This window comes from Aythya ferina (assembly GCF_964211825.1).
Source record: "Aythya ferina genome assembly, chromosome: 12".
In the NCBI taxonomy this organism is placed as follows: Eukaryota; Metazoa; Chordata; class Aves; order Anseriformes; family Anatidae; genus Aythya; species Aythya ferina.
The window spans coordinates 10,573,311-10,598,007 of NC_140308.1; the positions used below are offsets into that span (position 1 = coordinate 10,573,311).

General features: G+C 37.9%; 1 protein-coding gene across 3 annotated transcripts in view; it reads left to right on the forward strand.

The window, feature by feature from the left end:
• The window catches only part of PEPD (peptidase D), a 143,942-nt gene that overhangs the window by 67,019 nt on the left and 52,226 nt on the right, over positions 1-24,697 (forward strand). For all 3 annotated transcript variants that reach the window (XM_084533813.1, XM_084533814.1, XM_084533815.1), the window contains 2 exons: positions 12,016-12,084; positions 18,616-18,693. In XM_084533813.1, the coding sequence (XP_084389939.1) occupies positions 12,016-12,084; positions 18,616-18,693 (147 nt within the window). The remainder of the gene's footprint in view (positions 1-12,015; positions 12,085-18,615; positions 18,694-24,697) is intronic.

Here is a 24,697-nt window from a genome sequence, read left to right on the forward strand (position 1 = left end):
GGAGGTAAAGAGTATAATATATTAGTAAAAGGATAATTGCCATCTGAATGAGGAAGGATTTAAAACACTTCTTATATTACTGTCAGAACCAGTGCCCATAGCTGGTAGGCACTTAGGGCTGTCTATTGGAGCTGCTCAAATCCCTGTTGCAGAGATTTGCGAGGCAAGAAATAAGTGTTGAGAATTTCTATAGATCAAACCATAGCTGCTTGGACATGACATTGCACTCTGGGGCGTGCTTTAAGGCAGTGTGACTATGTAGATTTTTTCTGCTGTCTTCAGGGCTGTGGCTGCTTGTTAGTTTTATACCGTCAGGGAGTACAGCAGACCTTGTGGGGCTAGTCTTGGAGCTGTTGTCCTGCACGTACTGCCTCCATGTTGCCCTGTTTTCTTTCTTGCCTTCATCTTTCTTCAGGGAGAAGGAGACGCGTTTGGTGGGTAATAAATCTTCTATAGAAGGAGAACAGATGATGCCATTTTGGTCCAAAAGCATGACTGTGCCTCCCAGCAGATACAGCCTTGCTGTGCAGTTTCACATCTTGACACAAGCAGTTTCAAGCCCAACATATATATGCAGCATGAGGACAAAACGTTTTCTTTATTTTTTTATTTCGGACAGATCCAAAAATTGCACTGTTGGCCAAGTAGTGGAATTTGTTTTATTTACTGCTAGTGGAGGCTCTGCAATGCCAGGAGTGGAGTAACTGAAACATCCTCAGAGTTTTAGACATGCAGTAAAATGCTAACACTTGTTTATAGTTGATTGATGTCATCTTCCTAATCTGTATGGTTTTAATTCTTTCTAATAAAAGCAGTAGATCTGCAGAAACTGATGAGCAGTGAGCTGGGCAATTTTCTCTGTCTTGCTTATGAGCAGGCAAGTGGATTTGTCAAGCCTTGCGTGACAGCTTAAATTGCTGAAAGTTCTGTTGAGGCTGTAGTTTCTCATGCTTTCACCTGAATGATGATTCCTACTTGGCAGTGTGGGCCAAGGGAACCATGATCAGTATTATGGATTTGTGTTTGAGACTCAGTATGGAGGGAAGCAAGCACTTCACAGCTCTTTTAGAATTACCTCTACTGAATGCATTCCATTTTATTCCCCATACCTGGTAACAGTAGTTGCTTTGAAAGTGGTATATAGGCCAAGAGTTCACAGGAGCTGGAATTAGTTAATGTGGTTTTGAAACTATTTTCATGAATTCAGCTTTGTAAAATTCTCCCTGAATGAGCAGAAAAAGAGGTATGTTGGAGTTTCCAGGGGAGTTTGCAGGGGAGCGTAGTCTCCTCTGTCCCTTGAAAAAGCTTTCTGCTTCTGTTCCATCAGACCAACTTGAATTTAGCTTCCTAGTTTGTTGGGACAGAAGGTTGTTGGAGGCTCAACAGATTAATCTGGACACTTCTAGTCATATAATGTTAAAGTGTTGATACATGTTTTCTTTACGCTGAGTCTTTTTCAAAGACTTATAAGTCCTCTCTAGATTTTTATAACAGATATTTCATAGCCCCAAGAGTAGATCCTTGGAGTCATCTATCTCAGGCTTGGCTCTCAAAAGAGTAATTCCACTGGATTGAAGAGGCAAGTGTTTGAAATTCAGGAGACTATAAAATTGATTCTTCCATAAAGAAGTAATTTGTGGTAAACGGTGTAGTCCTCTGGGCAGCTATTCACTCATTTTATATGACCAGGACCCTTGAAACATGGACAGAAAGATTAGAGAAGGACATCTCTGATCTGTCATTTATCTGCACAAGTCAGGAAAACTTTGATTTTCTTTGACGACATAGTATCTGAGAACAGACCCAACCAAACACGTCATCTTACTCTAGGAGGCTGTTGATTTCTTGGTCTACAAAGGAAACTGCAATTTGAAGAAAAGTTCAGTAATACTCTGGAGTTAGATGGAATACAGGTTCTCAATGTTTAGTTACATTGTTTCTGCTAGTGAAGCAGTAAGGTGGTGTGCTACTCCAGAAAGTGTATGGGACAGCCTGGAGGTGTTTCAGGGTTCTGTGTTCTGGGAAGTGAAACTAACTGGCATGAGTCTTGCAAAGTATCCTCTGGAGCAAATGAGAATCTTCTCCCTTTCTACGTTACCGGTGTGCTAGGCTTACCCAGAGTGAAAGCAGGTATGCAGCTGGCATTTGTGTGCTCTGTCCTTACTTTAGTAGAAAGCTGTTTAGAGAAGGAAGTCAGCGCTTACTGTCCAGAACTGCATCTTCAAGCAACAGTGGTTACTATAGTTAGCATTTAAATACACCAGGAAACTAAATTGTAAATAAGACAAGGAGTTGCTTTCTGCTCTCTATATATCTATATCTATCATAATGTTATTTCTATTTCTAGTATTGGCCTTATTGCTGTCCTTCCTGAGCACTTCTCTAACAGCTAGAATATTTCTTCTAGAATATTTCTCATTTAATATGATTGTACATGCTGTCATTAAATATATACGTTCATGGCTGCATACTGGGAGGCACTGTAAGAAACAGTACGAACAGCGTCCTGGTTAGGATGACAAGTGATATGACGTGGAGCAACAGCAATTGTATGTTATACATAATAAAATTGGGAGTGTTTTTTCTTCAGGGTATATCTATAGTCATCTTTTAAAAAGTAAGGAGTGTTTTTGACAAACCTTGGTAGAGCACATTGCCGCAACGGCATTTATTCCTCACATCTGCTAAGTATGAATACTTAAATATTCAAAATGACCTTTCCAGGCATGTTCTTTTGAAGAGATAGTTATATATTCTTCACAGTAATCTGTTGTTTCTGTTATTTATCGGGATATAAATGTACAGTGCACTTTTTAAAGAAGTAAAATGTAGTCCCTGCTGCCAAGAGTTTGATCTATAAGCAGGAATAGACAAAAAGGGAAATGAGAGGATACATATAAATCAAACTATGCACCAGCTTAAGTCTTGTGCATTTTAATATCCTTATATTCAGTGACTTCGTCATAGGTGCCTGTGATGTGAAAACATTGTACTATCAACATTCGTTAATGTAGAAAACTTGAAGAAAACCCAACAATTTCATTAACCTACCCAAACAGTAGAAATCAGCTTATGAAAATTAAATTTAATATGTCTGAGCCAGTAAAAATAACCTAATGTATATTTTTGGATTATTTGTAAAATACAATTTAATGGGTAAATTAACCAGGTTTCTTCTATAAGCTTATTACGTTTCCTCATGCCAGATTCAGATCACTGAAAGCAGTGAAATCCTAAGGCTGAATTTACTCTGTGAAACTACTACTTGGAACATGCAGAGTTTAGAAACGTATTTAATAGCTGTAATTTATTGAATGTTAGGTTGTCTCAGCAAAAAATATCTATTGTAATAACATGCAATTTTAAAGGCTGGATTACTACAGGATATTGAGTGTTCCTGACCAGCTATCTGTACACTCCATTATTCAGAAAGAAATAATTTGTTCCATATTTGCATTAAAAACTGAATTAGTCATAGCAAAGAACAGTTTAACTTCCATCTTTTTCACATCTCAGCCTCCCATTAATGCAGACAAGAAGGAACTGGCTGTCATGATCACATTGTGATATACCGTGCTTCCCTCCCAGATGGTGGAAAAGGGGTACTCTAAGTAAATGAAGCTGGTGGCACCTGCAGTAATTAGAGAATCTCTTGGCTCAGGTTGTTTCCTAAAACCAGAAGAGGAGAGAAGTAGGAAGATCTGTACAGATGTCACCTTATATTTTTTTCCTTATCTAGCAGGTTTTAAGTAGCCTTGTGTTTTGAGTCCACAAATCGTGAAGACATACAAGTTTAATAATAAGGATGAAGTATTTATCTTTATTATGGTCAGTTATGGCTAATCTCCTTTTAGAGTTTTAACAGGGATTTATAGGGATTCATTTGAGTTTTAGGATTGGAGATAATTAAGTACCTTTCTTCTGCAAAGAAATGGAGAGAATTGGCTCAAAGCTAAAACAAGATTCCTGCACTAGTGCATATATTAAACTTCCTTTTATTTGGTTGTCACCCCAATAGGAATGATTAGTGGGTTGTAAAGAAAGAAAATGTATTGCATTACATCTATTAAAGCATGTTTTATATGTAACAGTAATTAAAATATAATTGAAATCATGAGTTCTTCTAATTATTGGCTTTACATAATGCATAGTTAAAGAGTGAGCATCTATAAATGTGTCCTTTTTACACATCCAGAAATGGTTTGCTAGCAGCATTTTAATTAAAGATGGATTAGTTAAAATGCAGTTTAATCATTCTGTCATCAAAGGATTTAGACCTCATTAATTAGCTGTTGATAAATAGGTTTAAACCACAAAAAATTAATTTAAAATATGCCAGTTGAGATCTAGAATTATTAGAGTTGGAAACGGAGCAAAGAGTCTAAGAAATTTTCATGCCATCTCTTTCTGTAATATTAGATTAAGTATGAAATTCAGACCACTGCAGAACTTGGCTTTGCATTTTTACTGATGTGCATGGCTACACACGGACTTCAGAGTTGTTGAAGAAATGAAAAGGAGACCCTTCTTAATGATCATTGCTTTGCAGCATGGTGGTGGGGATCTGTTCTCCATTTATGAATGATGAAGGTTCAAATCTCATTTAAAATTCCCTTCTGCTGTATAGAGATCACACTTCTGTGTTAGATACCTAACTACAATGGATGGGGAGTTTCAGACTTGCCGGCAGGAGCAGGAGTCAACGTACAGAACGTGGTGTTAACACAGTGTAGAATGAGAAGGTTTTCACCTTGTGCTCTGTTACTGTGATCTCCCTTGATACCAATATTGAACCACCCAACTGAATGGCTGTTGAAGACTGCCTGTTACACTTGGTGTTGTAGTGGACTCCAGAATTGTTCACACGGTCTGTTACCTCTATCAGCTGCAGGGACAATTACTTTAATCAATTTAATTTCATTACTTGCAATGGTCTAATCATAGACAGTCTCAGTGATAGCACAGTCCTGTACTACATAGACTTACTCTGTTGGTTACCTAATGGTAGTTCTTTGACTCACTAAAGCTCTAATGAAATCCTTTGTAATAATAACTTGTATTATCTCTGTAACAGTCCTATTGCAGACTTACCCACTGTGGAAGAGACCTGTGTAGTACAAAGTTGGAGCAGTTTCAGTTTGTACAGGTGAAAAAAACAAAGGCATGTACACCTTGACTTGCAAGTTTTTCAGAATTAACATTAAAATTTGTGCAGGTTGATACTATGAATACCCTAATCAGCTGAATTTCTATCAAGCAGTAACTGTAAGGATTTCATTAGTTGTCATAATATTTCAATCTATAAGTCAACCATTTTTTATGCAGACAAATCTATTCTGACAATTGACAGATGCATTTTCCAAGTAGAGTTGAAAGAGTTTTGTGAAAATAATAATTTGACAACCATATTGAAGACTTTCTTAAAATGCTTCCTGAATGTAATTTTCAAGTCTGACTCATTGAAAGGTGTGTTTACAGCACACTCTGGTAGCTGTCCTATCTCTAAATGTACCTGTTCAGTTGTCTTGCCATGCTTCTGGAAAATAAGTAGTTGGGTATGGAGTTAAACATTTACATAACTAATGTTTTCATTTGAGTGTTGGTAATGAAATGGTTTAGCAAAACTTCTGTGATAGTACATAATTTGATGAATTTCTGGAGTGGGGTGGAGAAATGTTGCATCTGTGTGGAATTAGATGAAATACAAAGGAAGCAGAGAGAGGTAGGTATATGAATCTCTTTAAAACTGCATTTGTTAAAATGTTTGCCCTTTCCTCATACTAGGAAAAAAAAAAAAGTTGGATTTATACTCAAACAGAGCTGTTAGAAGAAACTCTTATCAATCTCTCTGGGGTGGCAAAAGGGAGATAATTCCACAGACATTATTAAACTGCTGCTGTATCATAGTATCATGTTGTTTCTTTGCTTCCTGACCAAAATCATAAATTTTAGGTTTGCAAAGTGATGGGAGAAAGCTTGCTTCATATGGAACAGTTAGCTTTTGTAATAAAAGGATGGCTGTGAAAGTTAAAAACAAAGAAAAGGTCTGAGAGAGAAAATGCAAGTCCAGTTTTTCTAAAATCACCAACCTGTGTATTTTCTTCAAAAAAGCTGAAGTATCAATTAATGTCATATAATTTCCTCAATTATTCTCTAAGTAAGACAGGTAATTTGTAATTCCCAATTATACAATTAAAATGCTAATTACCCCTCACCTAAACTCTCTGTTCTTGAACTGAGATTATCAATTACCTTCAATCATTGCAAATCGTATATGACATTTGTGACAGTGCTGGGGCTTGTATTATTTATGGACTTCCTGTTTAATGTGTCTCTGGTTTCCAGGTAGCACTAATGCCTGGTGAAATGGCTGTGCCTTAGTGGGCTTCATTTCCTGAAGGAATGCCATCCCTTCTGATCTGTGTCATTTTGTATGCTTAAAATATATCTGCATTTGGGGGTAATCTTGCCCTCCGTTCTTACACCGAGTTCTGGCTTGTCATCCATTTCAGTAGAAAGAAGTAGCACATTTAGAAATACCAACATGAATTTTTGATTACCAAGGTGAGACCATTCACTTCTATGCTGCTTCTACACAGCTTTTCCTTATTTCATAATAGATGTTCTGCACTGTAGTTACATTAATATTCTACCAATTTCATGTCATACCTGCTTACTAAAGTTAAAGTTCTTCCGTCCCCACTGAACTCAAATAACATTTTTCTCTTCTAAGCACCTATTATTATCTTGAGTTTGCTGCAAATAAATAAAAATAACTTAGTTGAAGTAAACATACAAAAAATGACAACAGAGTCTAGATGTTGGAATTCGGAACAATCAACATTTTTCAAAAAAAGTCACATTATTTCTGCTTGTGTATGGTGCAAATTAGGGCAATGGTAAATTGTAGTGCTTCAAAGTATAGCTGCTTTCAGTATTTCTGGCTAACAATAAGCTTCAACAGCTCCACTCCATGGCAAAACAGCCCAACCAACGATTTGAATTTAAAAAAAGAAAATCAGAAGTAGTATAAATAGTTAGGTTTTAGAAGTCAGTGCAGAGAAGTATTTTTTTTTCCTGTTATTTATGGACAGTAAGTTCAGTTCTAAGCAATTTTCAGTCATGTAGACCACTTAGATTAACAATATTGCCTTTTGTAAAATCTTTAACGATATTGTCTCTGAGATGTAGAAGAAAGCTCAGAGCACTAATTCTCCTTGGTCAGATGAAAGTCTTTAATCCACCTTTTGCTCACAAATAGTAACCTGGATTTCTTCTTCACGTCCCTTCTTCATTCTCTCACAATGGAGTTCTGACTTTTTTGTATTGAAACAACCTTGGACACATTTTGCAATAGTGCAGTGTTGTGTTGTGAACTCTATGCAGTTAGGATTAGATAAACTAAACCTTAAAGCATCTTTTTGCCCATGGAAAATGAGTGACGTTAGAAAAGTAGTATAACAAAGGGAAGTGCCCTGTGTTTGAGAACCTCACTGTGTCTAGTGTGGGACTAAACAAAGCATTGCTCACCTTGAGCACATACCCACTGATCAGCTGCTACCCCCTATAATGGACACTTCCTCTTTCTGTGTGTGCAGTTAATTCTTCCAACCTAGTTTGGTGCTAGGTAGAAATACTTCAGGTATTGTGGACAAATTGTTTCAAGTGTGGCTTAGCAGTTGCATGTTATTTGGCCTTTACAGCTCCTTCATGTGAAGGTACTTACATGTCTCAATGATCAAAAGAATGGCTGTCAGTCCTGGTGTAATTAGAACAGCTTTAGAAGATTTGGCCTTTCGCGAATTCTTTAAAAAAGCTTTGTTTTTTTAGCCTGTCTCATGGCTATTCTTGATATTGACACTGTACAAAAGCATAAGGGCACAATATAGTTGTAATTCAAAAGTAATTCAGTTCACAGATAACTAATAGATATTCACCTGTGTCTTGCAACTGTACTTATATTAAAAAAATACAGAAAATCCTCTGAGTTCTGTACCAAATTCCCATAAGCTGCTTTGGTTTCCAATTCATAGTTCAAAACCACCTGCTTGCATTTCAAGGCAAGTCTCAAGGGCTCTGTTGAAAGAATAATATTTCTGAAGTGTGTAAAGGTTTCTTTTTATTAGGAAGCAACTTTCTCAAAGGTTCACTGAGAAAATTATTGTGGATCTGAAACATCCTCAAGCCAGTGAGTGATCACTTGTGGAAAAAAAATATAAATAAATGTATTTTCAGTACAAACATCTTAATGAGGTACTGACCCAAGAGTGTCCTTGACTCTTCTGTGTATTGTATGCTTCACAAGAAAAGTTAAGTTTATGACAGCTGATCTCCCTGATAGTCTGAAAAAAAAGAGAAAAAAAAAAAAAAATAGTTTCTGAGCTACCAGTATCCAGCAGGTGTTCTTGAAGTGGCTCCAGTGTCTGGAAATAATGAGCAGGATTATTTAGTGGTTTTGGTCATCTGTTGTAGGAAATGTTTGAAGGAGTAACTGTTCCTCCACTCCAAAGTGCACACCTTGTTCTGCAGCACCTCTCTGTAGTTACCAGGGATGCAAGGCTTGGGAAGCAGGAGCATCGGGACATGCCACTGAGGCATGTGTTGAGCAATTTGGGTATTTTGTTGGATATTCTTGCCACTATCTGTTCCTTCTTTGTCGTTCTTTTTCTTCATACTTAATGCATTCCCTGCAATTACAGTTGTTACCTCTTTTGCAGCACACAGACCACGTTACTTAATTGGATTTTTATTTAGAAGTCGAAGCTTTCTGATCTAGAATTATCTTGGTTTTGGAAGTATATAGTTGAGAAGTATAAAACGTGGTGGTCTTCTGAATATTTATTATGACTAGAGAAGAGCCAACGACAAGAATTCAAATTAGACATTACTTATTTACTTCTTTTGGGAAATAAAATTCACACTTGGCAGAGTATATGTGAATATGTTTTATTTTAGTGATGAGGAATATCTGGAAATAAGAAGTGTGAGGGAAGTCATTACAGATTGTTACTGCCCCTCCTGCCCTAAATGCCTTTGTTCCATGAATCCATTTAAGTTAGGAAAACTGTTAAAATTAAACTTCGTTATTGGATTCAGTTTGCATTCCTGGTGCAGGTCTGGTTGAAGTTGTCAGAACGCATTAGACAGCAGCAGAAACTGGACTGTAGATGATCTTAAGACACACAAGCATCATTGTCAGAGTGGTTTGTGTAATTTGTCAGAAAGATTGTAGCAGATTTTACTTCAATGGCTTTTTAGGAGGATCTGTGAAAGTGATTTTTCAAGCATTTTGGAGGTTTGTTTGGATGTATGCAATACTCCTTAACATCTCAAAAATGCCAACTATATACTTTTCTGTTACTTCTAATGATGATGGACCCATGTTGTCAAGACTTGTCAGAGCAGTGGGGATAAAATGAAAACATACTTCAGCAAATTTGCAAGGGTGGGGGGCAAGAGCACTCATGTGAGATATGCTTGAATAAATGGGGGGTAGTTTGCTCTTTTTTAAGTTAATGGGAAGAAAAAAAAAACACAGTTTTATTAAAACTTTAAACTCCATTAAAATATTGTCAGTCAGTTAAAGATGATGGTATTTTTGGTACCAAAACCAGGATGTACTCCTATATTTAAAAAGAAAAGGGGAAAAAAATATTGTTTCAAAGCAATGGAAAGAACATGCCATCTCAAACAAATCGATGTGCGTTCAAAAGGTAACATCTGACATGTAAGTACACCAATGGCTGATCGGTATACACGAGTGAGATAGTATGTGTATGATAAGTAATATGTACAGCCTCCAGGGAAATACTGTATAAAACATGACAGAAAAGCTTTGAAACACATGAAAGAAGGAGAAAAGAAAGAGGTCCTTAACACTTGTATCTGCGTTGGCTGCATTAAAAACTCATGGCAAAGCATCCAGCACCAACATAAAACTGCCTAAACATACATGTATCCTCCAATCAGATAGACCAAGCAAAGTTCAAGATGCAGTGTTTGCAATATATGTGGAGCACCAGATGAAATGATATTCTGTACAGCTATTTCAGACTTCCACTTTTGTATTGGATTCTTTGATAAAGATTCTTGTAGCATGTAGACAGTGAAATCCTGGTGTAATGAAGTTTAGCGGCAGGATCTGCACTGACTTCAGTGGAATGAGGATTTTAACTACGAAGTACTGGCAGCTTCTATAATTCTGCATCTGTTCTTTTTTTTAGCTTTGAAAAGCCAACGTTTACCATCAAAGGGATATGTGATCCTTCACTTACCTTGGACATGTTATACAAGGATGTTAGCTGTCTCTGATAGCACTGATGAATTTCTTGCCAGCTGCTTGAACATGTGTCTGATGAGTCATAGCCTGAAAAAGTAAATTCATGGCAGTGTGAGTAGTTTTACTTCTTGTAGCAGAAGACTCGTTACCTGGCAAAGTTACGCTGTCTTCAGCTCAGTCACATAAACAACTACTCACTCTTAAAAGAAAGTCCATAATGTTTGATGAAACAGCCAGGTTTACTTTTTTTAGAAAACGGAAATAAAGCTCAGGCAACAGCTGGATTATATGAAGCCTGTCTTAATTTATTTACTACTTTTTACTGCTAATTTGGGAGTACTGCAAAAGGTGACTACCGTTACTCTGCTGCACAGCTTCATATAAATTCCAACCATGAATATGTGATCAGTTGTCATATGGAAAAATAAACCCTCCTATCCCAGCATCAGCGATGATGGAAGGATGTTTACAACCTTCATTATTTCATTTTTAAAGCTCTTTAGAATGTTACTGAAAGTTGCTGTCTAGAGGAGATAGTTAATCCAATCATTTAGTGTGAAAGGTCTATAAATACGCTAGAAGTTGCTTCCTAGAACATAACTATACACATATAACAGTATAATATGTTGTTTTGCAAAATGTTTGTGCATAGTATCACGTTGTGTAGAGTAAACCTTGTCTGCAAGTGTGCTAGGAAGGAGCAAACCTGTAACTTCACCTCTATGTGACGTGTCTGTTTGGTGAACTGTCTGCACCAGAGCAAATGATATTTTAGATGATACGTTTCATGAGCCAAATTTAGTTCTCTGTGCTATGCTCTCACTGTGTCAGAGTTTCTCCTTAGGTCCTCAGTCATTTGACATACTCTTTGCAATTACTGGTTTCTGGGGCAATGAAAAATCAGTGGTTTTGACTTGTAAAACCAAAACATTTTTAGCAGAAAAGAATCTTCTAAAACACGTCTGCCTATACATATGTCCTTAAATGCAGGTTTTTCTTTTTCTGTGTGATTTATTTGTATGTTTTGTTTCGTTTCTCTTTAAATACTGTAATTTTGTGTAATTCTAAAATCTGGTTTGGATTTGCAAGCATATAATGTCTTTAATATCCTTCAAAGAACTTGAATTGTGTTCTGCGGATTGCTTCTGCAGAAGGACAAAATCACAACATCTCTATTCTTTGAATAGCACCATTATCACTCTGTGTTAATGAAATGATTTCAGTATTACAACAAATGAGTTTTTGAAATCCATTCAGTATTAAAGGGAATTGGATTGTAATTAGAGCATATTTCAAATAGAATAAAAGGATCCATGATATGCTCTTAGCTCTTAAAGCACCTAATCCTATATTAATTGTGCTCTGGGCACATCTGCCCTTATGTGAAGGGGACTTAGACAGTAAGGATGAAAATATTTCAGTGCTTTTGAGGCCAAACAGCTCCTCCAACAGGATGTCATTTCAACAGGAGTAATGTTCAAGAGCACGCAACTGCTCTGCTTCCCTTCTCCATCCCTTGTGTATTGCAGTGTTCTTTGTAGGTTGTCAGGGACTTCGGCTAATGTTATCTTGTGGAGTGGGATCTGTGTTGAATTTTTTATTTCCCTTGTTTGGGCAGGGGAAGATCACAGATTTGCACAACACAGCTGTACTGAAGCAAGACTTGTCCTCTCTGTCTTGTGGTAGTTTTGAATATATTGAATATATTGTTAATTACCATCTTTCTTTCTTTGCAGCCTTTTCCAACACTATTGCTATACTCGAGGTGGCATGCGCCATACTTCCTACACTTGCATCTGTGGCAGGTAAGTCGATGGTTTATACTGAGCTATTGCAATGTTTATTGTCTGTTTCCCACTGGATATTTGTAAAATTGTTCCTTTTTGGCATGTGATGTGTTTGTGAGTGCCAACAGAGTGAGTTTTGAACTGTTTCCTCTGCAGAAGCAAGAGAAAGGTGGCAAGTGTTGTGTCTTAAAGAAATAACCCCGTTACAGATTCTGCTACACTCAAGAGATTCCACAATGAGCGCTGTTGCTGCCAAGATTCCATTTATGCTCACATCTGCGCGACAATTGGCTTTTTTATTAAACAGCGTTATGAAGAAGGGCTTTAGAGCTATTCTCCATTGTTCACAAATACTTTCTTTGAAAAGTATTAGACCTTAAGTATTTCATATGGCTTTCAAACTTCTTTGAGAATGTTAGGATGCACTAAAACTAATTTTCAGGGGTGAATTTTTGAATTTTTTTCTGCTCTCTCTCTTCTTGCTGAACAGCTGGAGTTGAAGCTATTATATTTGAGAAAATAATATAAAAATTCTCCCTGCAATTGTAAAAATACACGCTTTTACTTCAAAGAATTTCAAGAGATTAGTGTAGGGTATGTGTCAAGGACAGCTATTTACTGTATGCAGAGATTAATCTTATGTAGTCACTGGAATAAATCTGATCAGAAATTTATGACAGATGAGGCATACCTGTTGGTATATATGCTCTACATGTGGATCTACTGCTATGCACAAGCATTTGCCTGAATTCACATAGGTTTATTGTAAAAAATAATTTCTAAGACGATGACTATAGTATTATATTGCTTTGGCGGTAATGAGGACAATTAGCATCTCTGCTTCTTTCTGTGGTTTACTCAACTGGTTATTTGTAAATGCAATTTTTTCAATTTATATGCAAAATTGCAGTATGAGTAGTTTTATGGCAAATTGTGCATCTAAATTGTTGGAAAAGTTTTCTGTTTTAAGTACCATCATATAACTTGAAAATTAATGTGACACTGCAGTGAGACTTCACTTCAGTGGTATTGTTACAGGCTGAGATGGTAAAATCAAGTTGTCTCAGTGTATGGTTTTCCACAGCCATACAGGTTTCACATTTACTTAGAGCAAACCAGAACCTGTGCTGCAGGATCTGATTTGGGTGCGGAAGCTAGAAACAGGGATGGCATTGCTAAACCTATAGAAACCCCTAGTGACCTTGAAATGCCTTGAAATCCAAACAGTATCCTGATTTGCTGGGATATGGCGTGTTATTGTTATTTAGCTGGGAGATGGTGTTGTATCCTACCGCTACTATCAAAAGTAGAGACAGACTGGATTTAAAAATAAATAAATAAATAAATAGGCCTTTGTCAATAAATTGCTATATTCTGAATGATGCAGTAAGAATGAATAAAATTAACCATTTTAAGCTAGGACTTAATGAAAGGAAAGTAAATCTATTTGATTAATTCAATTAGCATAATAATGGCAGAAGTAATGGACGTTTTTAATTACTATGAAAATGTCATTGTAAATACTACACTTAACTACATTTGAGATTAAAAATAGCTTTTGCAATTAGGGTTTTTGAATAGTTATGTATTATTCTATTCATGCTGAGTTCTGTTGTTTTCCCAGCACTTAAAAGTGTGATATTTTGACAGGATCTTTCTTTCTAGTTACAGGCCTGATAATAATTTCCATAGAAGACAATCCTGTTTTTAATTAAAATATGTTTGCTATTCAGGTTTTAAGAAAGATGCTCACTAAACCAGAAAACAAGAGTAATCAATACTGTATTTCAGGTAGAAATCACTTGGTATGCTTTGGGTGCATGCATTTATTGCAGTCTTGGTCCAGTGTTTGCACTCTGCAGGAGACAGGTACTGAATATTCAGTGTGACCAAGTGTGCTTCATGTATTCACTTCTATATATTCACTCTCCAATCAGTTGAGAATAACAACAAATGTGTTAGTGTTATTACTGGTCATAACCTAGCTGGGTTAGTCCTGCAGTTAGTTAGTAATGCTTTCTAACATTGTTAACTTGTAAGCAGTTTGAAGTGCAAACAGATGTTGCATAAATGCAATTAAATAAGAATAGTACTGATAAATGTAATTGGATTATATTTAACATTAATTTCCAAAGTGTTGACTTCAAAGTAGCATTTAAATGCTAATGAACTTCTTATTGCAGTGCCTTAGTGTACCAAGTAGCCATTTTTAGAGAGGAAAAGAAAGGTTAAGTTACACGCACAGTGCATCCTGTGACCCTACAATGGATGGCACCCACTGGTGACAAGGCACCAGTATCTCTGCAACCACCATGGAGGCTGTGGTCAGCTGCTATCTGGTGTTGTGCCATCTTAGGTGTAGGTTCAGATCTTCTAGATAGATGCCTCTAGGCAGATTACAGCTCTCACCAGATGATACCAGTGATTACAAATGATGCAGTCCAATAAAACATGTTTCTCTGTCTGAGGATCATCATAAATAAAGCTTTTTAGGTAAGGTTAGGGTACTTACTGAATCCGTTTTTCCTTCTTTTTCAATCCAACTTGAAAAAAATTAATCTCTTAGGTGAAAAAGTGGAGAGAAGGCTGTTAACACTTCCCACTAGATTGACTCTATTATTTAAAGCCTGATGGAAATAGTTTGCTTGTTTAGTTCACGGTCTATTGGTTTTTCTTTAGATCTTAATGTAGAGATAATAGCTGCACTTTTTCTTATGTTTGATACTCAGTTTAATCCTGTTCTTAAAATGTTGCTGACATTTTTCTTCTTTCTTTCTTCCGCTCCCTCATTTTGAGAGCTTTCTGATTTAAAGTGTTTTTTGGGGCCTGTTTTTTCCTTCTCTGGTAATCTGAATCTCTTCCTCCTGTTCGCATTCTCAGTGGTGTTAATTTGCAGCTTTTCTGCTGCTTCACATAATTCTTTCTGCAACAAACATGTCTGGCACCAGTTAGAGGCAAATTATTAAAGGAATAAAAATAGATATGTAGAAAACTCTTGTAGTATTTTTCAGTTGGGCTGCCTGAAGGCAGGCACTGACATCCCCACACGTGGTGGTTTTTGGAGGTGTGCTGGCCTCCAGGAAGGCAGCAGAGCTCCCGGTGGTCAGCACCTCCCCACAGCACCTCCTTTGAAACCCCAGCTTTGGCACTCTGACACGAGGCCTTTCAACTGTTACTCCTTGGAAAGAAAATAAATATTTTTTACAGGAAGGCTTGTTGGCTTTGCCAGTGCCGGGGGTAGGGAGGGTGTTTTAATTGTTCTGAAGCCACCTGGAAAGTCAGACAATCATTACAAGCAATTCCTGGTTAGCTGTAACGTTTACCTTGTGGGTACACTTCACTGCAGTGAAGTTTCTGTGGCCTTGCTCCTAAGGCATCTTCCCTGCCTCCATCTTGAGGCGGAGGTGAAGGTGCTTCCCCTGAGGGAGGTCTGAGTGCACCGCCCGGCAGCAGCAGGCCGGAGGTGGCCACACAGGTGCAGTAACCCAGGCCAACCCTGCCCTGCTGAGGTGAGAGCTCCCCCCTGCCCTCCTACGGGGCTTCGGTTTGAGCCAGGAACCAGTCCTGGAGTTTACACTGTGGGTTTCTTTCGGTTGACAAACAACTGGGGGAGCTTTCGGGAGCAGATCTCTCGTGCCTCAGTTGCTAACGGGCGTCCAGTCCGTGGGGCCTGCCTAGAGCCAGCCTGAAGTAAACAGATCTCTCACCCCGCTTGCCTCAGACAAAAACAGTGGAATGCATATGGTGTGGGTATCTGGTCTTCCACACCAGCTGCTTCTCTCTGTGGTACAATCCCATTTATGCTACAGAGCCAAGATTTGCATGAAAGATAGGGAGTTTCCAATGCCAAGAAAGATTGTGCTGCTTAATGCTTAAGTAACGGTGGAGAAAAACAGATTTTCATGCATCTTCTGTAACAGTTGGTGCCGAACCTTACAGAAATATTTTGTAAACTAAAACCTTTACGTTAAACTGTGCAAAGGAAATCCCTCATCGTTGTATTTGGAATGCCTATTGTTGAAAACATTCGTGCTGTACTCATATTTGAATATATGACTTGTTTATGCAGCTGGTATGATATATAACACTGAGAGTGCCAGCATATGATGATAAGTAAACAAGTTATCTGCAAATATGTTAGCATGAAGTCATGCCCTTAAGCCTCATGATAATTTTTTTTAAGTTGATCATAAATGCATGCATATGCTATCTGCTTCTATTCCTTTATCCCTATTTTTAGAAAGAGATAAGGAATAGTATATCTAGCTAAAATCCTGACAAACTGCTGTGGAGCATGTGTGTGGATGCCACTTAGGGGAATGTTTTATTTTTGTGTTTTTCCTTAAAAACCAAGCATGTGGATTCACAGTGTCATGCATAGCACCAAGGTCATTCCAGTTGCTTCCAAGTGCTCCCTCCCTGTCTCCCGTGAATCATAGCTCTCTACCTAGGAAGCAGTTCCTCGGGCAGCACATGATGCTGCATCCTCTTGTCAGTGCTGATGGACTAAAGCAGAGGCAGGAGCTGTCTGTGATGCTGTCAGCTGCCTGTGGAAGCAGAAGGCTAAGGCTGGAAACCCAGTTCTTGCCATACGTGTAGCCTGACACAGAAGGCCTTTCCATGGAGTTCACTCTGTTGTCCAGTTATAATTTTTTTCATGCAGAGCAAACTAAATTTGAAAGCGTCCTGGCATGGAAAGCTGCAATCGTGGCCAAAAGAAACTATTCCACAAATGCCCAGGAGACAGGAAATCTCAGAAGGAGGCTCACTTGTGTCTTCATCTTGTATGCAGGTTTTACGGGGCTGTTTTCAGTTATCTGCATGACAGAGTAGGTTCTCAGCTCAGGCGGCCAGGAAGCAAAAAGCAGCCAGCTACTAGCCAGTTGTAAAAATGTGCTTACGCCATTGGACTAACATTACAAAGCAAATCTGTCACAGCCTTAATTCTGTGTGTGTTTTTTTTTTTTAACTCTTTATTTAGCAATTTTAATTTTTCCTTTCAATGTTGTATAAGAAATACACTTCCTATCAGACAATCATTCCTACAATTCTAAAATGTTGTCCCTCACTGCCTTAGTATGTACTGATTTCCTACTTGCTAAAAAATAGAGATAAAATGTTACTACTTTGAAATTACTGATATGATCCAGCCCTTTGGATTGAGAGCCTTTGGAGATTTAAGAAGGCATCTGCTTTCTCCTCCATAATCCTTGCTTATGGAATTGTTATATTTGAATGAATTAACGCTCAGTTATGTATCTAAATGATCACAAGTACTGTGAAGGTATCTTGAAAGTAAGCTCTTTCTGGATACAGTGCATATTTACTGGGTTTGTAATTGCACGTATCAGAAGTCTAATATGAGATGTATGTCAGATGGCACATTGACGTCAGGTACAACAAGATTCACTGAAATTGAGCCTCTGATTCCTTCTACCTAAAATAGGAAGCTATTCTGCCATCATAACTGAAAGAATTAAATTTGAGCAGGATGACCAATACAGCTTTGATAGAGTGAGATAGACTGGCAAGTCATCTTGAGGGGTCAGAGTGATGCCACAGCAACCCTGTTCCAACACATGTATTTTTGGCTATGATATAATTTTTCTACCTTTGTGAAGAGAGAGAACATCTGTCTGAGGAGAATAGTAAAAGGTAGAGCTTGAGATCTTTACCCGTCTTTTAACTGACGTTTGCTAGACCTGGAGGAATAACAGTAGACAAGAGAGGGATGCCAAGACCAAATATAGGTCACTGAGTGGATCACGGAGCTTTAGAAGTGCAGAACAAAGGTCCGTCCTTCTCTGGAGATGTTTTATTCCTGTGAGTCAGCAGTTTAGTCTAAAGGGTTTTCAAGAATAAAAATCTTTTCTTTATAAGGTGATTTTAATAAGAGATGAAAATAGAGTGATGGGTTTTGTGCCAGATATTACTGCTGACATTACATATCACAAATGTTCCTCTAGCAGTGTGCAGTGAATTCATTCCAGCAGAGATCACACATAGCCATGCCAGAGGTGAACTGGAACTGTTTACTTGGACAGCTGATTTTTTCCAGCCCCAGTAACTTGTAAAGCATTTCAAATACTTCAGATTTTTCTCCAGAGGAAACTTGTCTTTTATGCCTCAGAATATTTAACCTTAAATAGGGAAATGTATCAATAATTAAAAAAAAATCCAGAATGAAATAAATAGGTACAGCTTGAAAAATTACACTTACATAATTGCTTTCTTGACACTTTCATGGATTTGCAAAGTATTTCTATGAACTGTGCCGAGTTCCTTCTGCAGAAAGGTCATGTCTTGCAGCCAGAATAGTAAAACGCCCGTTCTGTACCTATTTCAGCTGAGTGAGATGCAGAATGTTATCTTAGCCCATGACTTGGCAGATTCTATGGCACTATTCACAGACTGCAACATTTCATGCTTAATATACAAAGGCACTGATGTTTACATGTTTACAATGTCACATTTACAATGTTCCTTCTCATGTTGTGTGTTTTAATGTTTCTTCTTGCATTAATTATGCTGCATTTTCTTTTTACCTAGTGGGGAGAACTCATCTGTTCTACATTATGGGCACGCTGGAGCCCCAAATGATAAGACTATTGAAGATGGAGACTTGTGGTAAGTAAAGGTTTAGAGCTTGTCTGATGTTTTTGTTACACTGCTGGCTTTTTTTCAATATATGTACTCCTGGACTTAATTAGTAAAATGATGGCTGCATAAGGAGAAAAGGTCTAATCTTTAAAACAACATGTAATTTTGCATGCCAGGCTATTCTGGTTTCTTCCAAAGGTTCTGTATACCTTTATCCCCAGTAGAAGGGGAATGGGATATTGTTTTCAAACTGCTCTGTTCCAACGGCACATGAGAATATAGTTTAAGAAGTGACTGTAATTTAAATAAGGACACTTGTAAAAATTGGAATCTAATTTTGCTTTTGAAATTCAGATCCAAACCTCAGCTCTGATGGTCGGGGGTTGAGAGGGTGTTCACTACTTTTAAGAAAAATGGTATAAAATTGTAATGTAGATGATATATTCCAAGTGCCTTCATGCACCCAGACACCCTAGCCTGAAAGTGGACTTTTTGAACATGAGAGGTGATCAAACTCAGCTCAGTTCAGGTTAGGTCAGGGTGCTTCTAGTCCTGGATTGTGCCCAAAAAAATAAAATAAAATAAAAAAATAAATCCTTAGAATTTAACATCGCAAGAATATGACTGCAAATACCGCACATTTCTCTGCACTTTTATTACATTCCACATGCTTTGTAGTATCGCTGCAGATAAAAGCAGTGTGAATAAAATCACCAAAGACGTTACTATAAATTTCAAGACAAACCTAATTGTGTGGTGTGTAGCAGAGCAGAATATAGCTTTTGTACTTCACCTCTGAGGACTTTGATCAAAAAACCTACATTTGTAAAAGGACAAAACTAGTTCCGGAGGAGTTAATCACAGATATTTAGTGGAGGATATGTATTAGATTACTTTTGTAGCATGTGCAAAGAGACTGCAGGTATGTATTTTCACAGTTGGATGTAAAGATGTGGAGGAAAGCAAATGAGTATTATCATAGGCTCAGAAGCTGTTGTGGGAAATAAATTGGTTCTCAGGGTTCTCAAAAGTTTTTTAAAAAAGCTGGTACATCTACAGAGACTGCAGAGTGCACTTAATTACAGATACGTTTCTTTTTAATACTGTAAAAAATCTTTAAAAGCTTATTGTACAATAGTTTATGTATTATATTCATCTGTGGTGAATAGTTTACTCAATCAATCAAATACTAATACTAATTTATTGCAGTATAATAGCTTTGACTTATTGATCACGTTGTGTTTGGATAGGTAATAATCTATGAGGTTTCTTTTGAACAGGTAGGGCACACCAACGTGCTTCTGTATTGACTGTGGCATTTGATTATGTTTGCAAAAAAAAAGACAACATGTAGCCTAAAGGAAATCACAGCTTATGTTACTGAGAGAAGATACACCACAATGTTTTACAACGTCCTGTACTTAAAATTAAGACATTTAACAGTGAGGGGGATAATATTGCTGGGAGAACTCAGGGCTGAAGTATATAAATAGAAGCTCTTGCAGGCAGCAGCTCTACATAGTAGCCATCTCAACAAAGAAAGCAAGGATTAACCCAGTTTGAAGTACCCTCTTCCTGAAATGGTCCAGCCTCACGTCTTGATCAGATCAAGTTTGTTAGGTGTAGATTGGATCTTAGTGAATAGGTGCTCAGATCAGCTTGACCTAATCATCTCTTTCCTAGTGGAAGAACAGGATGACAAGGTTAGCCTGGTTGTGCTCACTGGGGTACAAGATAAGCCTCGTGCTCACTAGCTGGTCTCCAGTACTGTGCTGTGTTAACCCTGGCTTGGTCTAGCTCTGTCTGAGCAGCTGCTGATATCATGAGTAGTTTGGGACCCAGCTCTTAGCAAGTGTCTTGAGTAAGTTTTGTTCCCTTCCCACTAACCCCTTTCAGGAGCGCTTTCTCTGAGTGCACAAGCGCCTGCCCAGGCTGTGTCTCTGCCCCTACCTCTTGCCTTGCCTCAGAGGCATGTGGAAGCCAAACTGTGCTCCACACATGGTTTTATTAGCATTTTTCTCAAGTGCATGTAAAGAAGTTGGAAAAAAAAAAAAAAAAGAAATAATTGCATTTGTATGAAGACTATTTAAAAATATACTGATTTTCCACAGTTTAAAGAAGCCATGCTAACTTACTTCAGTAGAATACAAATTATCACAAGGAACTTCCTGGGTGATTATACTGTGTGCTTTTACAAATTTACAATTTGGGTGTAGGCGTGCCTATAGTGCATACAGAATAGGTTGTTAAAATGACAGCATGCTGATTTGCATGTATATGTTAAGAGTTCATGTGTCTGACTCTCAATTAAGCTTTTGAACAGCTACTGGGAGCCCTCTGTTGGATAGTTTTAGTCTCTTCCCTGAACATAAGGAAAAGCAATTTCTCTTTTGGTGAAAAAGAAGCGTTTAAAGGGTTATTTCTGCTGCTGCCAGTAATTTGGGTATAAATCTAATGTAACAACTCCATAGAATAATGGAATAATAGAATCAGAAGATTGGGTACTCGGTGTGGTTTTTATTAAATTATTCAGTAGAATTTCAAGTCTTTTTCTTGAAATGATTTAGTTGATATGAAAAACATTCAAGAGTTTTGCAGAAATGTGCAGCTTGGGTTTCTTATATGCTAAGTATTACAATGCAGTAGCTGTCAGTAAATACATCAACAAAGCACCTGAATATTAGAAAAAATAGATTTGTAGGACTAATGTTTTGCTTCTTTCAAACCCTTGACTGCATGCTTTGTTTGCTCTTTGAAGAATATTAGTTACAAGGATTTGCTGGTATCAACAAGAGATCATAGGCAAGAATACTTGGTGTATTGCAATTTTAAAAAATATATTTTTAGACTGTTACTCAGACCTCTCATTTAAAAAATGTCACATCTAGAACACTGATTTTATTACTTTCATTTTTGATAATTAATCTACATGAAGTGGGTTTATTTCTGTAAGAAACTGGTATAGAATTAAATTGCCGACATTGCATAATAATCCACATTTTTATAGGTGTAGCTTCTGTGCTAGAAGACCTCAGTACAAGACAGGGACTGTAAAGAGAATTTCTGGCACTTTTTAATGTGGACTGTCTTGCTAAGCAGGGCTGTCATTTTCAGCCTATTAAATATTAAAAATGAAGTAGCTAACACGAAGAATTACAATTGACATAGAAATCAGTATTTTAGGGTTTCAATATTCAATAGGCATGTGCAAAGCACTGAACTGATATTAAATGTAAATATTGCAATTATGGCAAGTCAGTGTTTTACATAAATAATTCATGTTGTATAACATTTATGTAGTGGACATGTAAATGAATATGGTCAATGTGATCTAAAACAAACACTTTTCCTAAGCAAGCATCTATTATCTCCATGGTCAGAGGTCATGCAGATAAATTGCTAGGCTGAGCACCCTTGTGAATCACAGTGCTGTGCACTCTGCCCGTTCACTTGGTATTACATTTAAATAAACTCTTCTGCTCAAAATGTTAAAAATCACTATTACAGATGTCTACAGTGCTGTCATGGCCAGGCTAAGATACAAATACTGATTTTCTTCTGTCATCTTAAACCTGTGACAGCTCAGATAGAAACTGAGCCCAAGACTGAGGTTTACTGCATTATCTCAAGGTGTTGCATTATTCATTGCATGCTAAGACGCTTGCTGTTTCAGTGGTGAGACTGTGGCTATGTTTTGTAATTTGGAAAGTGGAGCCATAAGCAGTTCTAGTTTACAATCTCCTGTCCTGTTCATGAGAGGCCTCCATCAGGGTCAGAGTTGGGAAGTAACCACAACCTATTTTTCAGTGTTTTTCGGAGCCCCACCGCCCATACCAACACAGTTTGGATAACGAAAGGTCTTTCAAAGTTTAGTGGGAAGATTTGACTCCTTGCCATGCACAAATCTGGTGCAAATAAGCACCTAGGGTCCTGTCATGTGGTGTCCCTGGTGTTACACCTGCTTCCTGGGCCAGTTTCTCTCAAGCTCTCCTTTTGCAGCTATTCTGCGTTCGTTCAGACTAGAGGAAGGGATTGGTTCAGTGTTTGGAGAGCCCTCATGGGATGCAGGAGTCTCTGGTCTCAGTTCTTCTCAGACTGGTCTCAGAGAGCAGCTGGAAGTTAGGACTTGACCCTGGGAAGTACCTTTCATGAAAAATTCAGTAGAAGCCACAGCGTTTCTGCGAAAAGCTTCGGTCTCAACAAATCAGCATCTGAAAATCTGCTTCCTTAAAGAAGAAGGAAACAAAGCCCATTGGGTCCTTCCTTCTGCCCTGCCAGATGTTGCCGTGTGGAGCCACACCATAGCTGTGGGGAAAGGAGAAAACCGGCCATCGGGACAGGTGGGGTGCGGCCTGGGAAGTGTGGGGCCAGACAAACGTCTGTCCTCACCTTTTCGGTTCATTGCTTTGTTGTAGGAACCCTCAGATGAAAGTGTCTACATTACATTTTGATTCTGAGAACGCATTCAGGAAAATGATAGTTTATTGCATTCATTTCGCTGCCTTGCGGTTCGTGCCACCTGCCTTTGTTGATTCCTGGCATTGCCGCGGTGCTGAAGGCATGTCAGGAGTTGATTGTGTTACTGCGATTGATCAGCAGGGCTCCTGCAACGTTTGACAAATACAAAATGCTTCTATGATCTTAAAATAAAGATTGATCCTTCATGATGAAGCTCTCGCTTAAATAACAGAAATGTGAGAAAATAAGCCTGACCCCAGATGTCACTGAAATAGACATGGCTATTACCTGAGATGGCTTTCTGCACGTGTCCTGAGTTGCAGGTCTTTGTCTTTCATGGCTTCTGACAAATTTCTCTCAGGGAAAATTCAGCACTTATTAAACCAACTTTTGTTGGCAAGTTTACTGACCTTTTAGCACTTGATGACATTTTTTGTTGATTAGTTGGTCCATTCTTTGCAAAATGCTGAATATAATTGTATATTCTGAAGCACTTGGCATGTTTACCACTTTGAAATACCCTCCTAAGTCAGGATCTTAAGGAAGATCTCCCTGCTGCCTGGCACAGTCCTGTCCACGCAGGCCCTGGGCTGCGTCAGCAGGTCCCCAGCTCATGAAGTACTGCTCATGAAGTACAGCAGACCTGAGAGAGAGACACCATTAACCTTGTATTCACAGTGTGTATTCACATCTGTTTATAAAATAAAACTACCTTTAAAAGTTTCAGCAGAAACAGGTTGGATTGTCAAATTGTGTCTTTCAATTTATTTGACTGTTTCTTTGAATGCTCTCAGATTTAAGCTCACTGATTGTAATGAAGCATTGGAAAGAATAGGGTATCTTTGGTGGAGCAGAATATTTCCTGCTGCAAAGGTTCACAGCTGTTTAGGTGACCCACCAATGATGTCAGGAAAACAAGTTTTACTTGCAAGTAGTTTTATTGCATTTCAGTACCAGAATTTAAGCACTAGAAAAGTTTTATTAATGCCACAAAACCTGTTTTACATTCTGTTACAGAAGTGCAATCGTAGCCTAATGCATCTATGTGAGATGTTTCAAATGTGTCTTGGCTGTATTGACAGGTATTTTTATTTGCTTAGTCAAATAGTGGAGCTGGGCACATGGAAGGCAACCTAGTATTGCAAAAAGATTTTATTGGAATAATTTAACTCTGAGGTATATTTCTTTCCTTGGTAATGCCAGTTAAATAATAAAAGGGATAATATTGACACCAGGGGGCACTAAAATAAATGCTCTCTGGAAGGAATTAAGTATTGACCTATGGTTTGATACTGGCAATGTTTTGATATCATACCAGAGCAAAGGCTCAGCACCAACCAGGAGCATTGTCTCTGCATGTAATGTACATTCCACTTATGTTGTGCTAAATTTGTGTTTGCTTCCTTCTATTTGACACTTATACGTGCCTTTTTATAAATATGTTAATATTATAATTTCTGGTGCTCTCAGAAGATCCTGTTTTAACTTCTAGTGCTCCTCCTCTTGTCATTTCAGAAGCTTTGTTATAGGGAGCTTGACTGCATGTATAAGCATTTAAGACAGATTTTTCTGG